General features: G+C 39.9%; 1 protein-coding gene across 3 annotated transcripts in view; it reads left to right on the top strand.

Moving 5' to 3' along the window:
- The first annotated feature begins 1,759 nt into the window (after positions 1-1,759).
- Positions 1,760-13,364, top strand: part of dpy19l1l (dpy-19-like 1, like (H. sapiens)) — a 46,893-nt gene continuing 35,288 nt past the window's right edge. For 2 of the 3 annotated variants that reach the window (XM_085472147.1, XM_085472146.1), the window contains exons 1-8: positions 1,760-2,188; positions 2,621-2,645; positions 2,745-2,832; positions 5,085-5,222; positions 6,735-6,855; positions 9,362-9,455; positions 9,687-9,744; positions 11,355-11,446. In XM_085472147.1, coding sequence (XP_085328273.1) covers positions 1,966-2,188; positions 2,621-2,645; positions 2,745-2,832; positions 5,085-5,222; positions 6,735-6,855; positions 9,362-9,455; positions 9,687-9,744; positions 11,355-11,446 — 839 coding nt within the window. In that variant the 5' untranslated portion in view covers positions 1,760-1,965. The remainder of the gene's footprint in view (positions 2,189-2,620; positions 2,646-2,744; positions 2,833-5,084; positions 5,223-6,734; positions 6,856-9,361; positions 9,456-9,686; positions 9,745-11,354; positions 11,447-13,364) is intronic. The other variant, XM_085472148.1, reaches the window with a different exon arrangement.

Raw genomic sequence — 13,364 nt, 5'->3', positions numbered from 1 at the left:
GTAAAATGACCTGTTTTATCTCATAATTGCCATTTAACAATATAAACATATAGGCTATAGTCCTATACACCAACACAAATCGCTATGCTAATGAGGACACATATGATCTTACTATTAGTACAACACAAAGTCAACAGCACAAACAAGCAAACTGATCGCCATGGTGATTCTAATTAAGAAACACAAATAGGTAGAAACAAAGGCTGCAGCCTGACTACTCATCAGTTTATTACCTGTTGAAGTTCAGGGTCTGGATACTGGGCTGGGGTCAGCATTCATTCAGCTTTAACGTCACTCAGAGTTCTTGGCTGGTTTAGTGTTAGCATGCCGACTGTGCAGGTAGCAGCATAATGCAGCTGTATCTGTCCGGGATGCACGCTCCACTTTACTATCATGCTCTCATCCTTTGTGCAATAAAAATAAAAGTAATGTCCATATCCTGTGTCACTGTTTTCCTCCTCCAACATACCAACCAAAATCAGCTGTGTGTAGGAGTGCAAGAACCGATAAGTGGAATCAACTGGCACAGACCAACAATTCCAAGGAACTGGACAAGTGGGAACCGACTCTCTACAAGAACTGGGTTTCAATTCCCATCTCTATGTGGAAGAGTGGAACTTTAATCCCTTGTAACCCAGTTGCTAGTCTGTATCTTTTATTGTTGTGTCATCATCAGCACTGATAAATGAAACAACAAAAGTTCACACAATTTTTCATCATCTCCTGTTTTTGATGGAATGAGTATCAGTATAACAGGTCTTGTAACTCAGCGGATTTTCATTTTGCTTGTAACCATTATAGTGCCAGTTATCAGTCTACAAAGCCTATCTCCTTCATTTGTTCAGAAGAAACAGAGAGTCCTAATTAACTAATACCAGAATGCTGTCATACACTCAGAAGAAAACAGCTGGCGATATCATAAAATCAATCAGAGGAGTTGAATTTATCAATCATTTTTATGTGTGTGTGATGCTGTACCTTTGGCTGCATATCTGACAGGATTTCATTTAGACGCTGCTCTGCTCCTCTACTGCTCTGGTAGTGAATCATGTCAGCTTACAGCTCAGTATCTCACGTTAATAGAAATCTTCTTTCTGCTGCTTCAGCTTTATTTGTCTGCAGTGGAAACATCGCTGCCAAGGCAGCTAAAGTGGCACTTGTAGAGAACACATCCCTTTCTGAAAGAAACTTGGCATACTTCTAAAGAGCACTGGATCTAAACCAGAGGAAGCAATTTGGACAGTCTGAAAGTGCCTGATAAGGTGATGGAGGCCTGTTATATGCTGCTGGAGCTTTTTGGAAAGCAATAAAAAAAAATTTTTTAAAAAGTAAAAGCAATCTTTCTTGCTCAAAAAAATATAATAAAAATAAGAATTCCTTATATGTTACATATCATAAATGATACTTTGCAGAGGTATGCAGAGATATAACTCGTTTTTTTCTGTTTATGGCTGTTTCATGTTTGACATCTTTGTAATCTTTTTACAGCGTGTGATTGTTTTACATTGAGATTTGTCGGTTATGCCTTTTTTGTGTCTATTTAGGGTCATTTCAGATTTGCAGTCTTTTTAGGGTTTTTTTGTTTTTTTAATTGACCTTTCAACAAGAGAGGCCCCTGGATTAGCTGATGCTGTCTGTCGCATCGGGCAGTTGCACATTTTAGATGTATTACTATTTATTTATTTTTATTTTATTTATTTCGCATCTGACGCTACAAAAAGAAAAATACGCTCGCGGTTGGTGTTGCCATGGTTACGATCCCAAACTCATTGCAGTGGTGCCCAACAGCCACCAGGGGGCACAGTTTCACAAGATTTCAGGCAGGAACCAGTCAAAGCATCACTCAGGTAGTAAAGGGGCAGATTCGAGGACCAGATACGAGCGTCTGTTGGGGCTGCGCAGCTCACACCCCTTGGGTTCTTCAGCGGCTGTCCGCTCGGTTTAACTCGTCTCTTTTTGGAAATCATGGTGGCTAAAACCAAAAAGCAAACCGGGAAGAGTCCGGCGACCCAGACTGACCGCGACAGGAGCCCGCTTGTTTCGCCACCTGGCAAAAGTAACGTTAGGCGGCCAGGCAGGGAGGGCAAGGTTTTCAACAGCACGCATTCAAACGGGCTTTCGGGCATCAGACACAAGCTGGGGCTAACTCCGTCTGCAGCCGCCAAGCTGGGAATCACTCTTCTCCTCGGTAAGTTCAGAACCACTAGCTCGTTAGCTTCTTGCAGAACCACAAGCTAACGAGTGCTAACACTAGCAGCATTAGCAGCTCCGCTAAATTAAGTTATCTCCGCTGCCGATCACTTGGCTAACGTTAGCTCACCCTAACGGTACCTCTCTAGCGGTAGTTACCTGCTGTTGCTGTCCGTTAAAATCAAATGAAAGTGTCCCGTATTTCTTCCGCCTATATGCCACATCAGCTCCACACGTGTTAACAGGTTTTCTGGCAAACTTCAAGCTTGGTGTTCTCCTCTAAATGCACAATAGTTATAACCCCCGTATCACTCAAAGTCATCTCTCCTCTCTCCAGCGGGTTGTGGCTTTGCAAATCTAGCCTCCTTTCTCAGTGATGAAGTAGCTTTTTTTTTCTGCAGTAGTTAAAGTTAATTCTTTCTGTTCACAGCTGCTCTGACTGGATATCTGCACTGGTAAGCTGCGCTTTTATCGGCTTTACCAAGTTATCGTTCACTAACTACTGTTGCGTTTACTTGCTCTTACTTCACACATATTTCTCCCCCTGCAATTAGGTATCATCTCACACAGCTCTTTGAGAATGACAGGCACTTTTCACACCTGTCTAACCTGGAGAAGGAAATGGCTTTTCGAACAGAAATGGTAATTTGTTTTTCTTTTTTGTAAGGCAACAGCAGGATGCACAAATCTTTGATAAATATTGTCATCATGAATCTTGAAGGGCACAGTTTTTGTATGGCCGTTGTTTACCATCGTCTACCTTTATTTTGACATAAGACAGTAAAAAGTGTGAAATCCTTTGCTACAAAACAAGATGATCAAGGTCTAAATCATATTCATATTTAGCATGGATTCCCTTTACCATCAAAATAGCAGCAATTGTTCCTTGCGTTTGCTCATTTAACGGGGGGGCTGTTTGAGCAGATTGGAAAACTATTTTGGGTCTTTCAATAACCCCAAATTCAATCCCATGATGTTAATGTATTTGGCTATATTTCAGCCATGCACTACACCTGTTGCAGAGCAGTTTATTGTCCTTGTAGCTGAAGATACACGTAAATGATGTCCAAACAAAAACAGACCTCATCAGACCTACACTAAGAGGGCTTGGTGGTTCTGCTGTACTTAGATAGATATTGTGGTGGCTTTCTCTTTTTCTTTTTTCTTTTTCTTTTTTTTAGCTGACTTGTCTGATTTGATTACATGGTCACTGAAAATCAATAAAGAGCCATTGTGAGTGATTATTTTTATATATTTAACTTTGTTAACTTTGTTTTGGTTGAGATTTCGACATGTGCTGAGGAGGGATGGTGGATATACTGGAGAAAGGATGTTAAATATGGAGCTGCCAGGAAGGAGGAAAGGAAGAATGGCACAGAGATAATTCATGGATGTATCAAAGGAGGGAATGTAGAGGGTTGGTTGGAGGATGATAAGGATAGGGTGAACCCTAAAGGAAGTAACTGAAACAGGATGATGATTTTGTGGTCTCCTCTTCCAAGAGGACAGTGCATCCATCAGGCATGAGGGCTCCATGATTTGTGTTCAGCTATGAGAGGATGTGAATTATAGATTTGTGTTAATAACAGATACCAGCCCATATGAACATATGTGGTGGATTTTACACCCACGTGTTAGAAAGTGGTCTCCACCATCTTCATTAAAAAAACCTTCACGTTTGAGCTGTTGTGGTAGGATGTGGGCCAACAACTTTCTCAGAGACGTTATGCCTCTAATTCTTTCTAACTATGTCATGATATATTTTATTTTGTCATGCTACCAAATGACATTGAGACAGATTAGATGTTGCCTTGATGGTATTGCATTAAAATAGGATTTCCAACATAAGAAGTGTATGCATCATTTGTAAGGGAATGTTTTTTTTTTTTTTGGGGGGGGGGGGGGGTTAGTAGTTGTGCTTAAAATTTAAATGTGTTGAAGTTAGTCACACGAATCAGGCAGAGACAACTCTTTGGCTTTCACAACATGCACTTTTTTTTTTAACATTTTCATCACATTTTATAGACCTCATCATTGCTGAAGTCATTAAAACTTAATGAGTAGATTGTTATTGGCAATAAATATTTGCTGCTGCCCCAGTGAGCATATAAGCACTGTCACGTTAGCCTTCTGTAAAACAAAATATGACAGCAGTTTGCATTTTTTTTAAAAAGGCCATCAAAATGAGATCAGCCTGGTTAATAAAGAAATGCGAGGCAAGCTCATCACAAAACATTCCTGCATAGTTAAGATGATGATGTTGTAATAATTTCCCAAAAACAGTGCTTCTATTTGACATGCAAACTGATTTCCAATGAAAAGTTGGTTAAAGTGAACTTTGACCCTTGAGCACACCAGCCAGAGTTGGTCAACAATAACCATTGCACAGACGTCAGCTGAAGTGAAAGGGGGAGAGAATAAATATTTAGAAGAAGACTTACTGTTGACTGATGACTGTAGTTAAGCTAGTTTCACTATGACTGTCCATTCAGAGAAAATCAAATCAGTAATACTTACCATGTTGGACTTTACAGTTGTTACTCATCTGTCACTTTCCACGTCGAACACTCGATGAAGAGCTGCACACAAGCAAAATTAACATTTGTGTCTATAAGCACTGCTGCTTTTTAGATCACCATCACTCTGTGTAAAAGCTGCTGATGTTTAACTGACGCTCAAGGTGAAAACTTTGTCAGATGAAAACAGAATACTTGTCTTGCCTTCCCCCTGCTGCGTGCTACCAAATGGGCTGCGAGCCATGGCCATCTGCTGAGCCCGTGTAACTCATTCCAGTTTCTTCTGTCGGAGTTGTAGTGCTGGAGTTATATTTAGTATCCGTCTGCTGCCTTTTTCTTTCTGTAATCTTCTGTATGTAATGTTCTTTTTGATACCAGGGTCTGTACTATTCCTACTACAAGACAATTATTGAGGCTCCTTCTTTCCTGGACGGCCTTCACATGGTCATGAACGATCGGCTGACAGAGCATCCGCTGGTTATTAACACACTGAAGAGATTCAACCTCTATCCAGAGGTAATATTGATTTTTGGCAAATTACCGTGCACATATTTCATTTGTTGCTCTCAGACTAAAATTATTCATAACTTTGAAATATTTTCAGAAGAAGATCAAATCTTCATTCTCGTGGGATGTATACAGTGAATCCCTTAGTACAAACAAAACTCTTTTACAGAAGGAATAAAAGGTTTGAAGGGTGAGGTAATTTTATCGTGAAGATGTTTTTAAGCTTTGAGATAAAAAAATAAAAATAAAAATAAAAAACCCCACTTCATTAGTATTATATTGTTTGAAGTGTTGGCAGTACAAGAATCTGGATGCATTTAATGAGCCAAATCGGGTAATGCAAGTAATTGGAGAATTACATAACAACAGTTTATGAATTTAGCAAATAGATGTTTGGTGATTAAACTTTTTTAGTCTTTTAGATGATTGCTTATGTTGAATTTTGCTCCATGCATTTTCTCCTTTCATGCATCCCCTCTACTTTTTTCTCCCTGCAGTCTGCAGTCCTTTGTCATGTAGCAAATAGCAATAAGTGCAGTTAGAAGTGGTATACATGCCAGATTAATGCGCTTTCCTAACAATGAATCTTGCTGGATGGAGAAACCAGATTTGTTTAATTCTTTCTTTACATGATGGTTAAGAAATATGCTCACTGAAGATGAGTGAGTGAGTAATCAGGCTACTCTGATGGAACAAAATAAAGGAAAGAGATGTGCTGGAAAGCCAACGTAGAGAATTGTTGCAGAACAGACTGTGAAACAGCAGCGTTTTATCTCCATTGTCTTTTTGTAATTTTCTGAGAAGCCAAATTGAAAGTTGAATTAGGTTGTTATAGATTGCACAGCTTAACATTGATTCTTTTGTGTGTGTGTTTTTTTAATTTATTTTTTATTTTATTTATTTTTTATTACAGTTAGATGACTTTAAAGGCAGCACGGTGGCACGGTGGTTAGCACTGTTGCCGCACAGCAAGAAGGTCCTGAGTTCAATTCCAACATCAGGCCGGGGTCTTTCTGTGTGGAGTTTGCGTGTTCTCCCCATGTTTGTGTGGGTTCCCTCCGGGTACTCCGGCTTCCTCCCACTGTCCAAAGACATGCAGCTTGTGGGGATAGGTTAATTGGATAATCCAAATTGCCATTAAGTGTGAATGTGTGAGTGAATGTGAGCGCGAATGGTTGTCTGTCCCTGTGTGTTGGCCCTGCTACAGACTGGCGACCTGTCCAGGGTGTACCCCGCCTCTCGCCCTATGACAGCTGGAATAGGCTCCAGTGCCCCCCCGCGACCCTGAAAAGGAGAAGCGGAAGCGAATGGATTGATGGATAGATGACTTATATACATATATTATTTTATTTTTTTTATGTATCACATTAGTCTTTATTTATTTATGATCCCTTTTTGCAAACTCATAGACCAGAATCCAAATCATGCTAGTGTCTACTCCTCAGAAATAAAAGGGATAAAACAAGTAATTTAAAATTTGATGTTTAAACAGGATTTTTACATCCTGTCTGTTCTCCCCAGGTGGTCCTGGCCAGCTGGTACCGGATGTACACAGGTGTAATGGGTTACTTTGGGATTCCCACAAAAATGTGCTGGTCCATCAACAGAGGAGAGGGACTCACTCCTGTGGACAGCTGTGAAGGTAAACACTGTTGCCATGGCATGTAAGTCTTAACTAGAAACGTGCTCAGTTGTGTGCATTTAGACACACACACACGGGTCAAATCTAATCCGTTCCCGTATTTCATCCTACTTGGTGACAGTTGTAGCCCCTTTGCTTGAATAAACGGTTTAGCTGTCACTTAAGATGCAGAGAAGTCTAAATATCGCAGATTTGAGAAGTTTGGTAAGTTGGCTCACAGTAACATTTCCTGGAAATTAAGTCTGCTAAGCAAAAACAAGCAAAAGCTGCTGTCAGCGTTCCTTTGTGAAGCTGCATGCAGTCTCCATGTTTCTGTCGGTCTCATTAGTGAATGTGGCACCCCACGGCTGATGTACACAGGCTGTTTTCACAGTGTTTACATAAACCTGATGCAAGCTGCATTGCATTTCCTGTAACTGTCAGCCAGTATGTTATTTTTGTGTGGTTTAAAATTACACAGTAGAACGGAACAAGCGGTTTTGGAGCTAGATCCGTTTTCTGTTTGTCCAGTGATTTACCGTCACATCACGGAGATGATGCGATGCAGCTCTTAGCGATGTCAATGCATCTTCAATCTCTTAGTCATTGTTGCCGTGTAGGTCTGTTCTGTGTACCTTCTTATTATGCTGGAATCATTGAGAGGAGATCGTGCCAAGAATATAGCAGCGAGACGTCATTTAACTGAGCAGTGAAGTGAACAAAACCTATTTGCTGTCACTAAAGTTTCAAACTTTAATCTCACCATCAGAATTTAGAGAATGACTTGTGGAACCTGCAGTGGGATGTGCAGTAATAATGTATTATTCCAGTTTGATGGTTTTTGTTTGGGGTTTTTTTTAACCCCACATTTTTATTTATTTATTTATTTTTGATAGGGCTGATCGTGACATGTTGTTTAATGTACTTCCTGTTGTTATGCTTCAACTTTGGTGTCATTCAGATATGACATTTCAGATGCTGTATAAAAACTGTTATTTTTGTCACCCATCGGTTTGCTTAACTGCTTATCCAGTTCGGGGTCATGGAGGTGTTGGAGGCTATTCCAGCCAACACTGGGAATGAGGTGGCATAAACTCTGGACAGGTCCCGGGTCTATCACAGGGCTAAATTAGAGACCGACAGACAACCATTCATACTCTGATTCATACCTACAGTCAAGTTAGAATTATCATTTAACCTAATATTCATGATCCTTTACTACGGGAGGAACCCATGCAGACACAGAGAGGACATATAAAAGACCTGAGTAGCATATATTTATCTCACACATACGATTACATATGGATTTTTTTTACTATAATTTTTTAAGTAGCAGAACTGAAAATTTTTGCAACACAGAGTCTGCAGGAAGTGATTAGTCTGTGGTGTCTTCATTGCAGAAGCGGAGCACAGAAATCCTACCTGTTTCATGGGTTATTTTTGCATGACCTAACTTATTCAATCTGCAGTGACCCAGTTTGCACACAAAATGCCTGCAAATGTGACTTTCAGATCATTAAACACGTAGGGGTGTGTGGGGGTGTGTTTTCAGATTACTCCTGTAATCAGAGATTTACATTCTTTTCGTGATTGCAGTCATTTTCAAGGGGTGTTAGGGTGTGTGAGATGACTGCAAAGTGGTCTGACAAAATCAAAGGTGAAGTTAAAATCATAAGTTCAAACATATTGGCTGTGCTAGTCAGTCAGAGAAACTTAAAATCAATAATGTTTCACACAGTCCACAAACTCACAGGAGGTATGTCTCCCATCAATATTTCACTGTAATAAGTTGTTAAATCTTGCAACAAAGTTTCTATGTTTGCATCAGTGATGTTAACTAAAGCATAATTATCACCTGTTCGATGGAGAAGGATAGAAGGCAGTCCTACAAGCAAAAAAAGTGCATAATGGATTTGCTTTAATTGGCATAGGCTGCAGTCCCCCGGTGACATGGAAGAGGATGGATGGATAAATGTACAAAGTCATTACTAATAGAAAAAATGTTAAAGCAAATGTTTCTCACATGCTGCTCAGCCTCCATGTGGGTGGTGCTCCTGCTCAGAGAGAGAATAGTAGGATGGCAGAGCTTAGCAGTATTATTCATACATTTTCCAGTTGCACTTTTTAACACACGGAAAATCTTGCTAAAGGAGCATGAAGTGCTATTCTACATGACAAAATAGGTAATTAGCAACAGTAAGGTGAACTGAAGTGAAAGTAACTGCAGACAGAGATGATGGGTTTGTTTCAAATCCTATGCGACGTGCAAATATACCAGTAGTTGAATATTGACGTACAGCTCTTGATCATTTACATTTGTAAAACATTATATCAGCAATTTCCAATGTCCAAACGATGTCCTCAAGTTACTACTTTCTAATAAGTCTTTGTGAAATGTAGGAAATTAGCTGGTCAATGGAAAAATAATCAGTTATCATGTTATCAAAGCTGAATTATATGTCAGAGAACTCTATTGGTAGCATTTAACCTGGATAAAAACTGCATTTCTACCTGTCTCTGTTGCCAGGAATGGGTGACCCAGCGTATTTCTATGTGGCCTGTGTGTTCCTGCTGAACGGCATGATGATGAGCATCTTCTTCATGTACGGCTCCTACCTCAGGTAACCTCTCCAGCCCAGCACTCTCTCCTGACTCGCTCACATGGACACTAGTGAGGAGAGGATGATTTTTAAATGGTCCATCCCAATAAGCTGTCAGGCGTAGACCATTTGTCTGCTGTCTTGGTCAGATTTATAGATTTGAACTATCGGAAAGAAGATAACTTCTCTGAATCCGTCTGCTGCTTTCTGCTCTTCTTTTAATCCCACCTCATTTTCATTTTTCCTCATTAGTGGCAGTCGACTGGGTGGCGTTATTACCACATTGTGTTTTTTCTTCAATCACGGTGAGGTAAGTGCAGTTCCTTTAATATCTTTATCAGGATATTCAAATGTTGGAGCTTTGGGAAGTGTAAGCTTCTGAAATCTGTAAAACTCAAAATGAAAAAAAAAAAACCCTCAGAAAAAGAGAAGGATGGTTAATAGGGACTCGTTTCAGCCCTCAAAGGAGCTTAGAGTTGTTTTTGGCTCGCACTCAAAGCTGAATCCCTCCGCCTATCTTCTTCTCTCAAGTTTCCTCCAGAACAAATTTCAGTCAAGCGCACACTCGAACACATTTCTGTCCTTTCCCCGAGTGCTATGGCGGCTTGTGACAGCAGCATCTGTAATTTCCACTTTTTCGGAGGAAGTAGTAAAATGGCAGTCTGGCTGGGTAGTCGCTCCGAGGTCAGTGTTGACTGCATTAAAATAGAGGTGTGGGTGTTTATTAGCCTTTAGAGACAGGCTCACTAACCTGTGAATTATGCTTATGCAGGAAATCTAAATCGTCACTTGCTCTATTATCTGAAACTAATTTTAACTTTACGCTGTAACCTTCTGCATGACCTGACGTTCACCTCTCGATAAATGTAACTACACGTCGTGTGGACGCACACCACAACAACTTGAGTGGTGTGGAAGGTTGCAGCATAGGGATAAAAGGAGTTTCTGGTTACGATGTAGATTTCCTGCAGAAGTCTCAATCAAGCTCAACAGCAGGACCTAAGCAGACTGCTCGCTGGATCCGTGCACAGATAAAAGCTGCAACTGTGCAGTTTGTACCTTATTAGTCTACTGTTCCTGTTTTCACACTAAAATGGAGTAAGGAATCAAATTAATAAATCATTTGTTGGAATACAAGAGCTCCTTATTCTATATTCAGCATTTTACATGGTGTTATTTTTATTTCTTTTAATTTTATTTCAGTTTTTTCTGTTTAATTGTGAGTCTTTCATTTGTAATATTTTTACTTTGAAGTTTGGGGGGGGGGGGGGGGGGGGTTGTTTTGTTTTTTTTCAGTATGGTATCTCATGTTATGGAGCTGCACACCTACTGCGCTATGAGCCACAATGCAATTCATGATTAATGCTATAGCGAGTATATAGAGCCATATCAATGTCAAAAGTAGACATTCAGAAAGTTAGATGCGATCCATTTATCTAAACTTGATTGTAGGCAATCACTTTATTTGAGGACTGAAAAGCATGAAGTACAGTCACAAAGAAACAGTCACACATCAGCCTAAAGTTGATTAACTACAGCTAAATGCAGTCACCGGCTTAAACTTTCACCTGCTTTATTTTATTCTGGTGAGGTGACCTAGAATTCATCAATAAATGTGTTCTCCTGCTACAGCATAGATTAAGAACATGCAAACCTCCTCACACAGTGTTTTTGCATTTAAGAAATCCTGCCAATAGACCGGTACCAGATGTCTTACATTAAGTGTCTGTAATCTCTACACAAGCTGTGTGTTACTATACAGTCTGTGTCAATATAGGATTAACTGAGATTTATTTATAAGCTGCAGAGGAGTAAAATGTATCTCTGTTTTGTTTTTTTTCCTCTCAAAGAAAATCAGAGCTATGTGAATTTGAGTTTGAGCAAATTTGATTCTTTTCTTGTCCACGTGTATTTTATCAGAGCACTCGAGTGATGTGGACTCCGCCTCTGAGGGAGAGTTTTGCCTACCCTTTCCTGGTCCTGCAGATGCTTCTTCTCACATACATCCTACGGTAAACTCACTCAGCGTCTCCACTGCTCTGCTAAATTCATATTGTTGTAATTTGGTAAAGTGTTTCAGAATGTTCAAAGGCATCATAACACACCCAAGCACATCATGAATAACTGTCATGTTAATACTGGTGTGGGACCTTGTTTTGCTTAATGAACTCCAAATGATGGTGGAAACATCTTTTGTGATTCTGCTCCATGTTGACATAATTGAATCACAAAATCTGTTTGCTGAATGACCACATCCCAAAAGGGCTTTACTGGTTTCAGAGTTGGTGACTGGGGAGGTCAACAAAATCTGATCTCAGTATCATGTTTATGGAATCCATACTTGGAGACTTTTTTGACTAGGGCTGTGCGATATGACCAAAATCTCATATCCCGATATAAGACATCTATCGTCCCAATAACGATATAAATCACAAAAATTTTACATTTTCTGTAAATTCTGTGAATCTCGGGCAGCTCGACTTGCGTGAAGTGCTTCCAGCTGGGCGTCGTGTACCTGGAGTCGAGTGTTTTAACCGATGCATGAAACGGCGTGCTGCGGGGAAAAGCTTGTTCTAACGTTTGAGTCTAAGGTTTATTTTTAGCACCTGACGGCTCTTTTCTCATCCGTAAATACTCTGCATACTCTTTCACGTGATTCAGTTTATTTTGAAAAGTCTCAACAGGATCTTGAGCTTTATTGTGAAAGGTTTATGTGGAAAATAAACAAGCGGACACGCGATAGTTTTACCGTCGTTGTTGCTAACGACAACGCATAAAAACGTGCTTGTCCGTCTGTAGTGTGGTTATATTAAATATAAGAGAAAGAGAGAACTTCAAGAAATGAATATAGCCACTACAGTTACCATCAAAACAGTGAAACAATATTGCCGTAAACAGTTTATTTTGCAACACCACGAAACAAACGATAGCGTGAAATGAAACGATAGATGTTTTTATATCGTCATCCGATATATATCGTTATATCGAACAGCCCTATTTTTGACACAGTTCACTGCTCTGTTTGAAGATGATAAGTTGTAGCTATGAATGGATGTACATGGTCTGTAACAATACTCCGGCTCTGTGGCGTTCAAATGGTGATTGGAATTAAAGCTCAGAGTGTTCCAGAAAACATTCCCAATGCTATCACACCACCAAAAGCCTGGACCTTTGGATACTGTCTCAAGCTTTGGCAGAGTGGAGAATCATTAGACTAGCTGCAGTTTTTTATTTTTAGCCTTAAAATTTCCAGTTCGATTGATCTTGTGTTCGCTACAGCCTCAGATTTCTGTTGACCCAGGCATGGTTTTGTGCAATCGAAGCACAACTACCTAAAGGATAGTTGGCTAATTCTGAGCCGCTTTTCTGCTCAGCACAGTTAGCCGTTCTGTCTACTCTGACCTCTTATCAGCTATGAATCTCTGCCTGCTAAGCTGCTGCTGGATGGGGGTTTTTTTTGTTTGTGTTTTTCATTATTCTGGGTGAACTGTAAAGACTGATGTTATGCAAATTCCAGAAAATCAACAGTCTCAGCAATACTCAAACATCACTGAAATACCTCCACTTCCCAAATCATCACTGCCGTCACGTGATTGTCTGATCAGATTATATGACAATAAGCAGCTAAGCATAATATCCAGATAAAACGATCACCAAGTAGATGTCTGAACACATGTTCATGTAATCAGTTCATAATACCTACACCTACACGGCTCAGATATTATATGGTGCATTAGTTGGGTATATACTCTGCATGCCTAATTATATCCAAGCACTTGAACGGTTTCAAAAATATAAAGAAAGATGGGGAAGCATCTGTTTTTTCTTTTCATTTTAACACCCAGCTGGTGGTTGGCAGCTCAAGTTGTGTGAAAACTGTTTTGATACTGTGACTTCTCTTAGTGTCACAGTTAACAGTAAATTGAGAAG

Source organism: Copadichromis virginalis, linkage group LG11 (assembly GCF_057382275.1).
Source record: "Copadichromis virginalis isolate Kocher_CV1m ecotype Utaka linkage group LG11, C_Virginalis_male_GT1.1, whole genome shotgun sequence".
In the NCBI taxonomy this organism is placed as follows: Eukaryota; Metazoa; Chordata; class Actinopteri; order Cichliformes; family Cichlidae; genus Copadichromis; species Copadichromis virginalis.
This window is presented reverse-complemented; position numbering and strand designations above follow the sequence as displayed.